This window comes from Herpailurus yagouaroundi, unplaced genomic scaffold, assembly GCF_014898765.1.
Source record: "Herpailurus yagouaroundi ecotype Mexico unplaced genomic scaffold, PumYag 308, whole genome shotgun sequence".
Taxonomy (NCBI): Eukaryota; Metazoa; Chordata; class Mammalia; order Carnivora; family Felidae; genus Herpailurus; species Herpailurus yagouaroundi.
Genome location: NW_024412525.1, coordinates 5,078,212 through 5,095,854, shown reverse-complemented (window position 1 = coordinate 5,095,854; position 17,643 = coordinate 5,078,212). Strand labels below are relative to the sequence as shown.

The following is a 17,643-nucleotide window of genomic DNA, read 5'->3' as shown; positions in this document are numbered from 1 at the left end:
AACTCTGAGATCAATGAATTCATGGTTAATTTTAGGTTTGGCTGACAACACACTTCAAAAGGAAATTTAGGGGCGCCTGGGTGGCACAGTCAGTTGAGCGTCCGACTTCAGCCAGGTCACGATCTCGCGGTCCGGGAGTTCGAGCCCCGCGTCGGGCTCTGGGCTGATGGCTCGGAGCCTGGAGCCTGTTTCCGATTCTGTGTCTCCCTCTCTCTCTGCCCCTCCCCCGTTCATGCTCTGTCTCTCTCTGTCCCAAAAATAAATAAAAAACGTTGAAAAAAAAATTTTTTTCAAAAGGAAATTTAAAGGAAATAATGAAATTCAATTTAGCTCGATGATCTTTAACATAAAGAAAAAGTTGCCTCTCTAGCACCTCAGAAGTAGAATTTGCTTTCTTAGGCCTGATTTCAGAACTATATATTCGTCAGCTTCTACTTCTTAGCTGTTCTTACAACTGAGAATTTTCTTTGATGGCTTACCTCTTTAACAGTGAACATTTCACCTTGTGCACCTGCTGCCTGCAAAATCTTCAAAAGTGGCAGTTTTGGTCGTACCTGACAGAAACAAAATAAACCTGCTATTTACATTTCAATTAAATTGGTTTCTGAAACCCTAAGGAATAAGAAAACCTCCTTAAATATTTTTTTGTTTGTTTACAAACTCTGGTAGAAATACTTATCATCTAATCACATACAACCTTCCAATATATAAAGTAACTGCAGCTAATCAGACTACTACTTGTTACCTTCCTGAAAAATCGCATTTTCAAAAGACAGGACATTCACACCTACTAGCACAGCCATAAGAAAAAGAAAAAAGGGAAAAAACAGCCTTCCACATTGGCAAGGATGTGGAAAAACTGGAACCACTGTGCACTGCTGGTGAGAATGTAAAATGGCTCAGCTGCTGTGGAAAACAGTCTGGCAGGTCCTCAAAAACTTAAACACTGAATTACCATATGACCCAGCAGTTCCACTGCTACATTCGAACCCAGAACTGAGAGCAAGATTCAAACAAGTATTTGTACACCAGTGTTCACAGGTGAACAGATATGACAGGTGAACAGACAAACAAGATGTGGTATATACATATAAGGGACAGTGACTCTGACATCCCTTGACTGATGTCAGCCACACAATTTTATTTTAAAACTTTTAGGGTCAAATTTGTCTCTCTCGTCCTCTCACCACCTCTTTGGTTTTGTTTTACTGAAGGCCTCCGTCATCCTAAAGTTTCACACGCATTTCCTAAATTTTCTTCTAATATTATTTTACTTTTTACGTTTAATCTTTATCTACCTGGGATTTGTTTTTGCACAAAGTTTGAGGTCTTCATTTGTTTCCTTCCAGAGATGGACAATTACATCGAAACCATTTACTACATAAGCCACATCTTCCCCCACCAAACCCAAATTCCACCTTTATCATGTACTGAGGTACATAATACTACATATTGTGCAATATTTATGAAAATAAAACACAAAATTAAGTCTTTTTATATGTTAGAGGAAAAGATCTGGAACAAGACACACCAAAGTGTTATCTCAGAGGGAAGGGACTTTGGGGGAAGAAGGGAAGACATGGTCAAGGAGTCCCTACAGATAAATACTTTATAGATAAATACATTAGAAAACTGAATATTTTATAAGAATACATTTGCAATATTTTAGTTGCAATTTAAAATTGATTTTTAAAGAAAACAGACCGGTTAAAATGAAGTGAGAGAAACAGAAACTAAACATATATCTTGGTCCCAAATGCTCCACTGGCCACCCATACCGTAAAACACAGTAATTTTCAAAAGGTACCATATTTTGAACAATCTGTAACCTCTATACATTTACTTAATCAATGATCAATTCGAATTTTGAACACTGATACCATTCACTAGTTTCCCTAATAAGACATTTTAAAAAATAACCCTTTCTGCTCTACATAAAATCCTTCAGTCAGTAAAGTCACCTACATGCCCCAATTCAGATTTTTGAAAACTAGAAATGGCTTAAATATGATTTACCTGATTGGTTTGTTCTGCAGAGATCCTGCAAGCACTGTCAGAAGTTGAACACTGGGCAGAGGTGGAAAATGATGTCATTTTGGCAGTGAAGAATTGCAGTCTGTTGATAAATCTAAAAGGGAAAAAAAAAACATGATGAAACCTCTTCTAAAGTAGAACATTTTCTCTTTTAAGATTTACAAAATAGCAGCCAGCAGAAGGAAAAAGACACCTGTATCAGAGCGCCCTACAGAAATGCAATATATCCATAATGAGGTTCTTGATACCCTTCTGATCACTTCCTAAGTTCAGATCCTGCAAACAACTGAAGAGTCTAATTAAGAGTAAGAACCATCTATGCTTCCCTCAGGTGAAGCCTGAAACAGGTTTAGGCATGCTCCAACCCCCACAGTGATGATAATGAGTAAACTGTTTTAGCTGAAAGTCAAATTTACAATCATCACCTCCCCAATGCATATCAGAGTTTCAGTAACTCCTCCTCTCTTTGGACAGTGCTCAAGAGCACCCCCTGGAAGACAACAGTTGTGGAGCTGGGGGAATTACCAAGATTAAGTAATAGATTTAAGATGCCAAGAGCACATCAAGAAAAACCTTTACAACATGTTGAAACATGTCTTGGCAAGGAACCACAGGACAGTGAGAATCAAAATACTCGGCATCAGTTAAAGCAGCTTTTAACATGTGCCAAACCCAAAGAGCATAGCAACTAAATACCTACAAAATGGGTTAAGCCAAGGTGGACATATATCATCACGGAAAGATACAGCATGAATTGCAGAAAGAGAGTAAGGTTTAGTTAAAATTGTCACTTTCTACCATCTCTCCTTAAAAAAAGAAAAAAGAAAAAGCTATGAGGAAAAATAAACTTTTAAACAAACTTGTTTATCTTCAGGTCTTTTTTTAGTAAAAAGGTGATAAACGATCAGTGACATTTATCAGTAACAAGCCACATCAGGGGAAGGGTGAAAGGGGACTGGAAAAAAGGACAAATACTCTGGCTAAAACCAACAAGATTCCTCAATCTTCTGAGAACAAGAACACTTACTAACTGCAATAAAATATGAATTCCTCCCTCCCCCATCTGCTTCCCTTGCAACAGAATGGGAAGTCAGACAGGATAGAAGCATAATTTACAATTTTAAAGCAGCTAGCTTTTAATTAGCATTTCAAACCTTATACATAAAACACCAATCCTAATCTCTCCAAAACCTGCCAGTCCTTGTAGCTTTCTCCATTTCAGCAAATGGCAACTCTATCCTTTCAGTTGCTCAGGTCAATGACCTCCAAGCCATCCTTGATTCCTTTTTCTTTCACTCCACACCCAGTTCATAAATAAATTATAAAGCTGTATCTTCAAAATATATCCAAAATCTAACCATTTCTCACCACTTCCATTATTACTGCACTAATCCAAATGACCTACCTCTCAACTGCACTACCCTCCAGTTTTCTTGCTTCCACCCTTGCCCCACTAGCTCCTAATCTCCTCCTTTCATCTGCTCAAATGTCAGTTTACCAGGGAAGCCTTCCATGACTACCCATTTTTAAAACCACAACTCCCAACCCCCAGTATTCCCTATCTCCTTCCCTGCCTTATTTTTCTTTACTGTCCTGGTCACTATACATTTTAAGCACTTATCATGTAAAACACAAGGAGCAAGTTTTTGTATTTGTTCATTAATAAATCCTTGGTGCCTAAACTGACAATTATACATACTGTAAAGCAACATGATGTATACAAATATCAATAACAGTGTGGAAGGGAGCATGGGGGCTGGCTCAGTTGGTGGAGCACCCAACTTTTGATCTTGGGGTTTTAAGTTCGAGCCCCACGATGGGTCTACACATAAAACTAAAATCTTAAAAGAAAAAAATAGTAACAGTGTGGATGGTCTCCAAAAATGGTCCCCAATGAACCACATCAATCAAAACAATACAGCGCAAGTGAGATAATGTGCCAATTCCAAGCCTCGCAGCTTCATTTTTTGTGCTTTTGGAGGCCTCTAAAATCTGACTCCTCTACTGGAGATCACACAAAAGGACCAAGTGGAGAGTATCAATTGTCCATTTGAGCCCAGCCTTCCAGCCATTCCCTCCAAAGCACCACATATCATGGGACATTCCAACACCAGCTGTCACCTGACTACGCTGCAGGCAGACAAGTGAAGAACCATTCAACTCAGACCACAGAATAAATAAATAAAATGGCTGTTGTTTTAACTAAGTTGTGGTTTAGATAATCAAAACAAAAGGCAGACTCACACAGAGCTTACTCTATACCAGACACATACATTAACCCACTTAATAATCCTCTGACATACACAATATTATTGCCTTTGTTTTACATCTAAGGCAAGAGATAACACAAGATAGCACAATTCAGTGAACTACTAGAGTCAAGATTTCAACTCAAAAGAGTTCTGAAGTCCCCACACAGTAATTTTTTGCCCATTAGACCTCAATATACATAATTTTACAAAATGGATGTTTACGAGTTCTCTATTCCATTTATCAATCTTCTCATCCCTCACATTCCCAATGATCAATCTTTCTAGTGCTTATTTAACACTGTTTTAATTCCTATCTTACGATGAGTCTATCCAGTTAATCAAGTCTTCTCCCTGTTTTTTTCCCACTCCACCTCCTCCCTATTCTTTTTCAGAAGTGACCAGATATTCTTGGTGCTCTACCTTTTTGAGTTTTCAATGTAAATTCTAGTACAGTTAATATACAGTGTTCTATTAGTTTCATGTGTACAATACACTGATTCAACAATTCTATACATTACTCAGTGCTCATCATGGTAAGTGTACTCCTTAATCCCCATCACCTATTTCACCCACCCCCCCACCCTCCTCTGCTCTGGTAACCATCAGTTTTATAGTTTCTCTACAAGACTCTGTTTCTTAGTCTCTTTTTTTCCCTACACTTGTTTTGTTTCTCAAATTCCACATTGGTGAAAGCATATGGTATTTGACTTTCTCTGACTTATTTCACTTAGCATTATACTCTCTAGCTCCATCCATGTTGTTGCAAATAGCAAGATTTCCCTTCTTTATAGCTGAATAATATTCCAATATATTGTGTATAAATACCAATCTTCTTTATCCACTCATCTATTGATGGATACCTGGGCTGCTTCCATAATTTGGCAATTGTAGATAATGCTGCAATAAACATAGGGGAACATGTATCCCTTTGAATTAATGTTTTTGTATTTCGGGGGTAAACACCCAGTAATGCAATTACTGGATCAGAGGATAATTCTATTTTTAACTTTTTCAGGAACCTCCATTCTCTATGCCACAGTGGCTGCACCAGTTTGCATCCCTGCCCCCTTAACTCTTCCATATTCATATGGAATCATGTACATGTGATTAGTATCAACTTATCAAGTTCCATCAAAATCCCTGTTGGGATTCTGAATGAAACTACATTTAATATACAGATCAAATTGTTTTCCAATCATTAACATCATATATTTCTCTATTAGTTATTTAATTACTTTTAGTAAAATTGTGTTTCCCTTTAAAGATCTAACATATTTGTCAGGGCGCCTGGGTGGCTCAGTCGGTTAAGCGTTGGACTTCGGCTCAGGTCATGATCTCACGGTCCGTGAGTTCAAGCCCCGCATCGGGCTCTGTGCTGCCAGCTCGGAGCCTGGAGCCTGTTTCAGATTCTGTGTCTCCCTCTCTCTCTGACCCTCCCCCGTTCATGCTCTGTCTCTCCCGGTCTCAAAAATAAATAAACGTTAAAAAAAAATTAAAAAAAAAAAAAAAAGATCTAACATATTTGTGTTAGAATTTCTAAAGCAGATTTTGATATTACTGTGATGCTTTCTATTTATGATTTTTAGTAGTTTTGCATATATACAGAAATACAAATGACTTTCATTAATCTTTTATCCAGTCACTTGGATAAAATTTACATACAAGTTTACATAATTACCTTTCTTTACATAATTTTTTCTAATAATTTGTAGAAGTTTCTGTTTTCTATGTAAATGTTATATCATCTGCAGATAATAAAATCTTATTCCCTCCTTTCCAATTCTTGTGCTCCTAATTTCTTCTGTCTTCTGCTTAGGACTGTCAATACAACGTTAAATACACATTAATGATAAAGGGCATCTTTGTCTCGGATTTTAAAGGAAGTGCTTCTAATGTTTCCCTATATCATGTTTGTTTTTTAACAGCTACTCTTTGTCAGTTTAGAAGAGTTCCTTTCCTTCCTCATTAACAAAAATATATCACGGAAAAGTGATTTGTAAAATATTGTTTCTGTAGCTATTGAAATGATCATAATTTTTTTTCTTTTAATCTATTAATGTGATGACTCTGGAACTTCATTTAGGGACTTTCTAGTATTAAATCCTTAGAGGGTGCCTGGGTGGCTCAGTCGGTTTGCTGCCTGACTTCGGCTCAGGTCATGATCTCACGGTTCATGGAGTTCGAGTCCCACGTCGGGCTCTGCTCTGACAGCTCAGAGCCTGGAGCCTGCTTCACATTCTGTGTCTCCCCATCTCTCTGTCCCCCCACTGCTTGCACTCAGTCTTTCTCTCTCTCAGAAAATAAACATTAAAAAAATTAAAACCAAAGTAAATCCTTACACACCTGAGATAAACCACACTTGGTTTGGGGGTATTATTTTTTTGCACACTATTGGTACACTATTGCATTTTGTACACTACTGCTATTTTGTTTAAGTTGTAAAGTCTATGTTAAGGAGTGAAATGGGTCTGCAATTTTCCAGCCATGTCTTTGTCTAGTTTGGTTATCAGGGCTAGCAGGCCTACGAGAATAAATTGAATAGTCCCTAGTTTTCTATTGCCAGGGAAAAAAACTCCACGAAATTGAGATGGTCTGGTCCTTGAAAGACTGGTAGAATTCACCTTTGAAACATAAAACTCAGTGTTTTCTTTGTGGGAAGATTTTTAATCACTTTATTTTGAGACAGCACGTGCACACGCATGAGCCGGGGAAGGGGCAGAGGGAGAGAGACTCTTATGCAGGCTCCGTGCTCAGCCCAGAGCCCAATGAGGGACTCGATCCCACGAACCTGGGTTCATGACCTGAGCCGAAATCAAGAGCTGGATGCTCAACAGACTGAGCCACTCAGGCACCCCCAACCATTTTAATAAATATTAGATTTTTCAAGCTTGTTATTTCTTCTTGCATTTGTCTAAGTTTTCAAAATTATTGGCACATAACTGATGGTATTCTCTACCTGTATACAAATGCATCTTCCTTTATATTAATGATATTATATCTTTACTACCTCTTCTACTTTTAAAAATTTATTGTTGGTCATTTCCTGATTTCTTAAGACATTTAGCTTACCCTTTTCTCTTATAATTTGAATACTTAAGGCTAAAATTCCTTCCCCCTCCCACCCTAGCACAATTTTTAATTCAGCCCACAGATTTTGCTATATGAAGTTTTCATTACCACTCATGTATATTTTTAAATTTCAATAATTTTATAAATCCATGAGCTTTATAGCTATGCCTATGCAGTGATTTTTCGAAATTTATGTTTTTGAACTCCTAATTTATTTTTTTTTTTTAATTTTTTTTTCCACGTTTTTATTTATTTTTGGGACAGAGAGAGACAGACAGAGCATGAACGGGGGAGGGGCAGAGAGAGAGGGAGACACAGAATCGGAAACAGGCTCCAGGCTCTGAGCCATCAGCCCAGAGCCCGACGCGGGGCTCGAACTCACGGACCGCGAGATCGTGACCTGGCTGAAGTCGGACGCTTAACCGACTGCGCCACCCAGGCGCCCCTTGAACTCCTAATTTAAAAGCACTGTAGGGCAATATCATCCTCTCTGTAAAACTTATTCTTCGAAAATTTTTTTCTTTTTTAATTTATTTTTGAGAGAGACAGAGCACAAGGAGGGGAGAGGCAGGGAAAGAGGGAGACACAGAATCCGAAGCAGCCTCCAGGCTCTGAGCTGTCAGGGCAGAGCCTGACACAGGGCTCAATCTCACAAACTGTGAGATCATGACCTGAGCTGAAGTTAGACACTCAACGGACTAAACCACCCAGGCACCCCAGTTCTTTGAAATTTTTAAGGCTTTCACCTGGTCTAGTTGGTGACCATTGTATAAAATATGCTTGCAAAACTCCATGTTCGTTAGGTTAAGCCTGTCGACTTTTTACAATCTTACACATCTAATTTGTCAGCCTGACCTACAATTAAGAGAGATGTAATAAAATCTACTATAATGGTGGATTTGTCCATTTATCCCAGTGTGAGTTCTACCAATTCTGCATCATCTATTTTAAAGACTTTTAATCACAGGCATGCATGCTTTAAATTGCTGTATATTCTTGGTGAACTGTCATTATATTATTGTCACTATACTGCCATTATATAATGATTATCGTTATGTAGTAATTCTTTCCACCCCAATTAACACACTGTCCTAAAGTATATTTTACCTAACATTAGTAAGGTCATGCCAGCTTCCTTTTAGGTTTCCAGGTATGTATTTTCTCAATCTTTTTCTTTCCATCTTTAAATGCCATTAAACCTTTGGGGTGTCCCTTGTAAAAAGCATGTATCTGGACTTTGGGTCAGGCCGGGAGGGTTAATCCACCTTGTCAGTTTTCACCTTTAACTAGTAAATTTAGTGCATTCGCTGTAATTAATATATATATGGATCTGTTCCTACCACCTTGACTTGGCATTCGTTTGGTCTACTCTTTCTATGCTTCTTTCTAATATGTTACCTTTCTTAAAAATTCTCTCTCCATCTCCCTGCTAGTAAGACAAGAACTTTAGCATGATACCATCTGGACTTTAAATTCTGGAATAGATGTATTTTTCTCTTCTTTTTTTGCCTTAGCCCTTACAATAAATATCAAAGAACTATAATCACCTTTACTTCATATATCTTCTTGTAACATTTCTCAGATTTGAATCTCTCAGTACTTCATCCAGAACTATGTTCAATATGGGTCTTTGTATGGCAAGGCTTCCAAGACTTCATACACCTGAGAATATTTTTATCATTTCCCCTCCTATTTAAATGAATGTGGTTGGGTATAAGATTCTAAGTTTCTCTCGGGGCGCCTGGGTGGCTCAGTCGGTTGAGTGTCCAACTTCAGTTCAGGTCATGATCTCACGGTTCGTGAGTTCGAACCCCACATTGGGCTCTGTGCTGACAGCTTGGAACCTGAAGCCTGCTTCCAACTGTGTGTCTCCCTCTCTCTCGGTCCCTCTCCCCATCATGCTCTGTCTTTCTCTCAAAAATAAATAAACGCTAAAAAAATTAAAAAAAAAAAGATTCTAAGTTTCTCTTTAAAACTCCGCAAACACTTTTTTGTTTTCCTGTATTTAGTAATGCTGTTCAAAACTGGTTTCAATTCTTGTAGTAATCTGTTCTTCCTCTCTGAGGCTTCTTTTGCTTTGTTACTTCTAAATTTCATTACAATGATACTAGAAGCAAATCTTTCCTGATCTCTCATCTTCAGCCTTCTAAGGAAACTTTCCCTCTGAGGATTCATCTTTTTGTTTTGAATTCTAAAAGAAAACTATTTTTCCCACTGTTTCTTCAAGGATGTCCTCCCTTTCCATTTTTTTTTTTTTAAGTAGGCTCCATGCCCAACGTGGGGCTTGAACTCATGACCCCCAGATCTACAGTCAAATGCTCCTCCAACTGAGCCAAGCCAGGTGCCCCCTCCTTTTCATTTTTACTTAAGATTCCTACTATTTAGGGGCACCTGGCTGGTTCAGTTGGTGGAGCATGCAACTCCTGATATCAGGGTTGTAAATTTGAGCCGCATGTTGGATGTATTACTTAAAAATAAAATCTTTAAGGGCGCCTGGGTGGCTCAGTCAGTTAAGCGTCCGACTTCTGCTCAGGTCATGATCGCGTGGTCCCTGAGCTCCAGCCCCACATCGGCTCTGTGCTAACAGCTCAGAGCCTGGAGCCTGCTTCAGATTCTCTGTCTCCCTCTCTCTCTGCCCCTCCCCCACTCACTCACTCTTTCTCTCTCAAAAATAAACATTAAAAAAATTTTTTAATAAAAAAATGAAATCTTTAAAAAATTAGGGGGCGCCTGGGTGGCTCACTCGGTTAAGCGTCCGACTTCGGCTCAGGTCATGATCTCGCGGTCCGTGGGTTCAAGCCCCACGCCGGGCTCTGTGCTGACAGCTCAGAGCCTGGAGCCTGTTCAGATTCTGTGTCTCCCTCTTTCTCTGACCCTCCCCTGTTCATGCTCTCTGTCTCAAAAATAAATAAATGTTAAAAAATTTTTTAAAAAATCTTTAAAAAATTAAAAAAATAAAATTTTTTAAAAAATCTCTATTATTTAGATGTGAGTACCTCTACATCTACTTTCCTTAACCTTTTAGTTTTTCTTTTATATTTTCTTTTTTGTCCTTTCCTTCTTTTGTTCTGGAAGATTTTCTCAACCTGGAGTTCTAATTCATTAACTGTATCCATTCTGTTATTTGAACCACTGCATTTTCAACTCTACTATTTCCACTTGCTTCTCTCAGTCCCTGCTTATTCATGTTTCAAGTTAAGATCTTCCCTATTTCTTTTAGAATAATTACCAGTCTAGCTTTAAACTCTTGGTCCATCTGTTCTATTGCTTGTTCCAATGAAACTTATATATTATTCTCTTGAAATACCTGTGCTTTTCAACTGTCTTTGTTTATTTTTCCCTAGAGGATAGCAGATACCCTGACAGGCAAAGAATATGGGGCAAGGCCAGATTCCAGCCCACAAGGGCTGCAGTAAGCTGGAGTAAGGTAGAAAATAAGTACTAGGGGTGCCTGCCTGGCTCAGTTGGTAGAGCGTGCAGCTCTTGATCTGGGAGTTATAAATTTGAGCCCCACGTTAGGTATACAGATAACTTAAAAATAAAACCTTTAAAAGAAGAAGAACTACTAAAGTAGAAAGCCCCAAACACCAGGAAACCACAATCACTCTCCACCCCATGCCATCACTACCCAGATCAAAGACTTACCCTCTGTTCTCCAAGGAGAAGCAGTATTAGGATAGGATTCGGGAGACCTAAGGCTTAAGAAGTAAGGGACAGAGAAGTGACAGTCTAAAGTCAGTCATCTCCTGTTTTTCATCAACTTCACACAAGTATATGCTTCTGAAATGCCCTAATTCACTCTTGAGGAAAGCTGGACTAGAGCTCCAAGTCACAGGCGTAGAAAAAGGTTAACTCCAAGGTAATGAGGCAGGGGAGAAACTAGAGTAGTATTCCAGCAGTTCCCTTCCCCCATGGTTTTATTCTCTTACAGCCATACCTGGCTGACTCCTGTCCCAGATGAAACACTGTCCCATCTATGCACACACACACAAGTTCAAAACAGCCTACCTCATGCATTTATTTTTCACGGCATTTTCCTATTACAGTTCCTATACGGATGATTTTGGGAGGGAGCCAGGAGTCATGCTAGTTCAACATCTTGGTAGGAACAAGAATTAACCACTTGACAGGTCTGAAGAATTTAAACTTCAATAAGCCTTTCCTACTTTGCTTTAACACCCGGTAAAAAGTGTTGTGCCATAAAAAAGGCATTGCTTTAAGGCCCGTGGAAGTTAAGTGTAGGACGCAGTACTTTCGATTGCAAGGCAAAGGAGGACTGAGAGGGAATGGAGACAGGAGTGGAAGGATTTTAAAATGGCAGAATAGTGGAAAGAACGGGAAAGAAAACACCAGCAAAGGCACTGTTCAAGGCGTATGTGAGAAATGGAGTCAAATGACAAGCTCTGAATCCAAAGCAAGATCTTGTCCCTTTCCCACTTGGAATCTTTTTTTTTTTTTAATGTCTATTTATTTTTGAGAGAGACAGAGAGACAGAGTGCAAGTGGAGGAGGGGCAGAGACAGAGACACACACAGAATCCTAAACAGGCTCCAGGCTCTGAGCTATCAGCACAGACCCCAACGTGGGGCTCAAACTCAGGAATGGTGAGATCATGACCTAGGCTGAAGTCGGACACTTAACCGAATGAGCCACCAAGGCACCCCTTGGAATCTCTTTTGATTACAGCAGGGTTAGGTATTGTTACCTGCTCCTTACATGAGAAAACTCGGCCTTAAAGAAGTCAAATAACTTGCCCAAGTCTAAAGTTTATCCTTTTCCACTATGCTACCAGTTAGTAGTTACATTCAGCTACTCAAACCAGAAAGTCAGAAGCCATTTTGTCTCACTCTTCCCCTGTTCTCACATCATGAAACCTGATCAATTTTAACTTCTAAATCTTTCAAAACCACCCTTCTTTTCATCTACATAACCATTTCCCCAAACAAAAAAGTGTTATTTTTCGCATGCATCACTGAAATAGATTCTTAACTGGTCTAACCGCCTTCAAACCAAACTCCACACTACAGCTAGAAGGATTAAAAAAAAAAAAAAAAAAAAAAAAACTAAAAAAAAAAACCAATCGTACAGTGCCAAGCCCTGCTCCATAGCTTGCTATTGCTCTAAAGATAAATACCGAACCTAGCCCCAGTCTTGCCAGTCTTTCCTCTTGTGCCTCATGTTCTTCTCCATGCTCCCTGCACCTCACCACACTGATCTTTTAGTTTCTCAGAGCATTTACTTCCTGCTTCAGGGCCTTTGCACACATCGTTCCTTCATTTATAGCACTGTGAGTTCTGCGCAAGACTAACTCATCCTAGACCTTTTAGTCTCAGGTTAAGCATCACCTCCTCAACAATCATTAATAGATGCTAAACCATTAAAGTAAAAGGCTGGGGGAGGGGGAACTTTAAAACACATGGAGAAGGCTGAGAGCACTTGACCACTGACAAAACTCTCTAAAAGAGCATCATTCACACATCGTACACTTCCTGATGTGAAGCAATAGGAAGGACCTAGAAGCTCCTACCTCCTACGAAGTATTCCTGACAAAAAAACAACGAAACAAGCTTCTAGATCTAACTACTAACTACATGTTTGTAGGAAAACTGGAGAGTAAAGGAATAAGTAATACCAAAAGCAAATAATTACCCAAACCCAGATCACGGGAAATTCTACAGGATCTCTGGTGGCGGAATACGCTTAGGTGGGGAGACCATCATAGAGACTTAAAAAACATAAACCTAACACAGCATGTGGATCTTGTTCATTCAGGTCCTGATTCAAACAAATCATCTGTAAATGCCATTTTTCCCTAAACAATCATGAAATTTTGAGTTATGTACTAGGTTAATTAAGAAACTGTTAATTGTAGTAAAAAGGCACTATGGTAATTTTTTTTTTAAATCCTGATCTGGTAAGATATACATCCTCACACATTTAAAGGTAAAATGACACACTTGTGATATGCTTTAAAATACTGCATTAATGGGGCGCCTGGGTGGCGCAGTCGGTTAAGCGTCCGACTTCAGCCAGGTCACGATCTCACGGTCCGGGAGTTCAAGCCCCGCGTCAGGCTCTGGGCTGATGGCTCAGAGCCTGGAGCCTGTTTCCGATTCTGTGTCTCCCTCTCTCTCTGCCCCTCCCCCATTCATGCTCTGTCTCTCTCTGTCCCAAAAATAAATAAACGTTGAAAAAAAAATTTAAAATATTTCATTAAAGGGGGCACCCGGGTGGCTCAGTGAGTTAAGTGTCCGAATTCACAAGCCCCACGTCAGGCTCTGTGCTAACAGCTTAGCTGTGTCTCCCTCTCTCTTGGCCCTGCCCCACTTGTGCTCTATCAGAAATAAACATTAAAAAAATTTTTTTAAATTTCATTAATGGGGCCCCGTGGTGGCTCAGTCAGTTAAGCATCTGACCCTTGATTTTGGCTCAGGTCACGATCTCACTGTTTGCGGGATGGAGCCCTGCACAGGGTTGTGTGGAGCCTGCTTGGGATTCTCTCCCTCCGCTTTCTGCCCTCCCCCACTCACTCTTGCTCTCCCTCAAGAACATTTTAAACAATATTTCATTAAAACGTTGAGAAAAATAGAAAAAATACTGAATTAGAACAATAGGTTTTACTTTATTAAATGGTATACACCAAATGGAAAGAAATCACAAACATTGTTTATTGCCTGCATCTTGAAAAAACTAGTAGTCTTAGGAAACACTCCAGTTACAAAAAAAAGAATCTACATCACTAATTGGTACTGTTTTGGCTCTCTGGAAGTTTGTTTCTTTACAGCTAATAATAAACCTCAGGAAGGAGTATAAAAAGCTGAAAAGAATTTGCCTACTTTTAAATGAACGAGGGAACAAAGTCCTTTTTGCAGTTTTTTCTTGCTTTCAAAAAAACTCTCCCTGAAACAAAGTGATGGTTGCCAGAAGGGAGGAGGTGGAAGGATGAACAAAATGGGTGAAGGGGAGTGGGCAACACAGGCTTCCAGGAATGGGATGAATAAGGCACACAGATAAAAGGTACAACGGAGGGAATATGGTCAATGGTATTATACTAGCGTTGTATGGTGATATATGGTAGCTGCACCTGTAGCGAGCACAGCATAACATATACAGTTGCCGAACCACTACACTACGCCTAAAAGTAACGCAACACTGTGTGTGAACTATATCTCAAGTTAAAAAAAAAAACAGTAATTAAAAAAAACAAAAGGACTCTTCCTCAAGAGAGAGGTGTTTATTGAAAAGGAAGTCATCCCACCACCTTGGTCTACAACACAGCAGAACTAGGAATAGCCCAGGGCAGGCCAAAATACCCTGGTTTTTCAGTGCATCTCAAGAGTGAAGGACTATCCCACATGGGCCTATACAGCTGACTCACAAGGCGTTTTCATTTCCAGAAACTCACTCCCCTCCCCTCACTGGGTATGTGTACATCAGCTTCCATGATCTGTCTCCAACTTACTCTCTCCGTTCCACCTCGGTTTCCACTTCAAGTTTCCACTTCCACCACTCAGTATCTACCATGATGAATGATGAACTCAGTTTCTTGAATCCGTAAGCCCTTTTATCACTCACCTCCCAGGTATTTTTAGTACTGAGTTTTTCAAACTACAAGTTGGACCCCAGTTGGTCTTAATCCCTCCCCTCTATTAATGAAACAGAACAGAACAGAAAATAAAAGTAAGTAACAAAGGTTAAGTTTTGTTTTGTGGAACCTGCTTCTGTTATTGAAAAAAGCCAACACAACACAGTTAAGCACCTTTGTATCAGGCACTCTTTAAAGCACTTTTTTGCAATAACTTACTTAATCCATACAGAAATCCTATTAGGAAAATATATTATTGTCCACACTTCAGAAGAGGAAACTGAGGGAGAGAAGACACTAGCTTGCTGAAAATCGTGGTCTTAGAGCACAAGCACTCTGGCTGCAGAGCCAGAGCTTAACCATTCATTACCCCTCCTGTGTGTACTGGGTCACAACATAAAACGTTTTTTTTTTTTTTTCTGGGCATCATTGTTAAAAAAGTTGGAAATCCACTGCCTTGGCGCTTGTCCTTTCTCCTCTTCTGTGATCTATTTTCTACTCTTGACAATTCCTATTCTACCCAGGTCAAAAATCACTTCCTTGGTCAAGGCCTTCTGATTCTCCAAGGGAAGATGTCACCAGAGCACCTCTATTACCACTTAGGTTTTTATTTGTGTCCTCTACTGGACTGAAACCAGAGAGGATCGAAATTGTCTTACTCATCTCTCAATGATAATGCAAGCCTGGTTTTACCCTACGTGTAGTCCAAGAGATTCCTACACCTCATCTTCAAATTTCTACCTTTGAAGACAACTGTGATTTTAAGACTGAATTAAAGACTTCTTGTCAGAAGTTAGCAGGAATAATCATTCTTAATTCTTCAAAGCCCTAAGGGCCTCTACTAAACAGTACTGTCTGATTCTCTTTCAACTACATACTTGAAAGTAATAAAAACAACTTAAAAAAAAGATAACAACTACTGTTCTATTCAGATGTTGTTTTAGTTCTTACAAAGTCTGCAAGGCACCTACAAAGGTCAAGTGTGTAGCAAGAGTATACTCCTACATAGTTTGCAAAACAAACAACGGGCCAGGAACAACCTAAAACTCCATCCATGAGGAACTGATGAGGAACAAAATTGTTGTACAAACTCTATACCGCAATAGTGTGCAAATATTTAAAAGAAAGCCTTACATGTATATTGGATGGAAGGTGTCCCTGCTATCATCTTAAAAACGTGAGGCGCATACACAATACGTACAATGTGACCCCACTGTTGTTTAAAAATGTGAGTACTGTAGGAAAAAATCAGGACGGATGTTAACAGCAGCTAGCCTGAGGAGAGAACCCGTTAGGGTTGAACAGTTAAAACTGTACACACTTCTGTATTGTGTGCATTTTTTTTAACTTCAGGCACTTATTTATTTCAAACAACGAGAATGTGTGATCCTAACCGGTACTGTCAAACAAAATACTGTGAAATAAACACTTTTAAACTCAATTGCCTTTTCGTATCAGAGATTCCTGATAGGAGGAGGAGGAGGAGGCAACACCTAAACCAAAAGGTAGTGATACTTCACACCAAAGGCCCCAAGTACGTTTGACAGATACTTGTTCAGCGTGAAGGGGCTTCCTCACCAACACAGAGATTTCCTAATGACCGGGCAGAGCAATAGCATCCTCTCCGGGTGTCGCTGTAAGACAGTGGTTTTCAAACTTCACGGGGTACAAAACTCAGTTGGAGGGTGCGCTGATTAAAATATATATTCCGGAGCCCCATCTCCGGATGTTCTGCTTGGGCGGGTCTGGGTGTGGCCCCAAAACCAGCCTTCTTCAAACAAGCACTCAAGTGCATCGGGCACAGATGGCGCGCAAGCCCTTGAAAGTTACTACCTTCAATTCTTGGGACACCTCAGTGTCACTCTTCCCGCCTCCCTCTGCGCCCATCTCTTTCCTCCAAAGGGCCTCAGTATTTCTCCAGTTTTGCGTCCAGTTAAAAACATCGTCGACCGACGATTTCGATTTCCGACTTGTAAACCAGCCGGCCGAACTGCAGCAAGCACGTCAGTCTACCTCCATTTTTACCTTCCGCGGGGCCTCAAGGCAGAACCCTTCCCCCACCAGCCCTTCTTCCGCCCGCGCCGCCACCCACGCCTCAAGCTCCACCCGCCCGCTGCCCCGGCTCCGAGGCCCGCCGAACTGGCCGTACCGCCGCCCGCTCCCCGCCTCCCGGCCCCCAGCCGCCCGGGACCCGGCCGCTGAAACCCAAGAGCCACACCTTACGGCCGCTCCATGAGTCGCTCCCCCGCCGAGCCCGGGGGGGAGGGGGCGTCAGTCTCAGGCCCTAAGGCCTCAGCAGCATTTTGAAACGGCGAGTAGTGAGGGCGCAACTTCCGGCCTCCTGAACCCATCTCACACCAGGGCTTCCGGTGAGGCCTCCGGAAACCATAGAGACGCCACTGGAGGGCTAGAGAGGCAGAAAGACTGCGGTCTCCCCACCATAGAGTAGAGGCCAGTCCGGGGAGAGAGTCGCAGGACTTGGAGGACTAAGTTGTGAGGTTTCAAGAGAAAACGTTTGAGGAGCTCGCAGAGTCTGATGGTATTTACAGATGTGTCCTAGGACATCAAAAATCGAGGATGGAAGAAACCTAATAGCGTAGTCAGAGGAAGCCTTCCGCTCTTCCAAAAAACACCACTCCCTCTGTTTCTCAAAGTTAACGTATTCATTCTTATTCCCCAGAGATAGTGGCTGCAGAGGGCAAAC

The 17,643-nt window shown here is 40.5% G+C and overlaps 1 protein-coding gene across 3 annotated transcripts in view; it reads right to left on the bottom strand.

Moving 5' to 3' along the window:
• Positions 1 to 17,264, bottom strand: part of MDM4 (MDM4 regulator of p53) — a 36,900-nt gene extending 19,636 nt beyond the window's left edge. For all 3 annotated transcript variants that reach the window (XR_005786639.1, XR_005786640.1, XM_040462232.1), the window contains exons 1-3: positions 17,158 to 17,264; positions 2,017 to 2,129; positions 480 to 554 (exon numbers count right to left, since the gene is read on the bottom strand). Coding sequence is in view for 1 of the 3 variants with exons in the window: in XM_040462232.1 (XP_040318166.1) it covers positions 480 to 554; positions 2,017 to 2,094 (153 nt within the window). In the remaining 2 variants the exon portion in view is untranslated. The remainder of the gene's footprint in view (positions 1 to 479; positions 555 to 2,016; positions 2,130 to 17,157) is intronic.
• Positions 17,265 to 17,643: the final 379 nt, after the last annotated feature.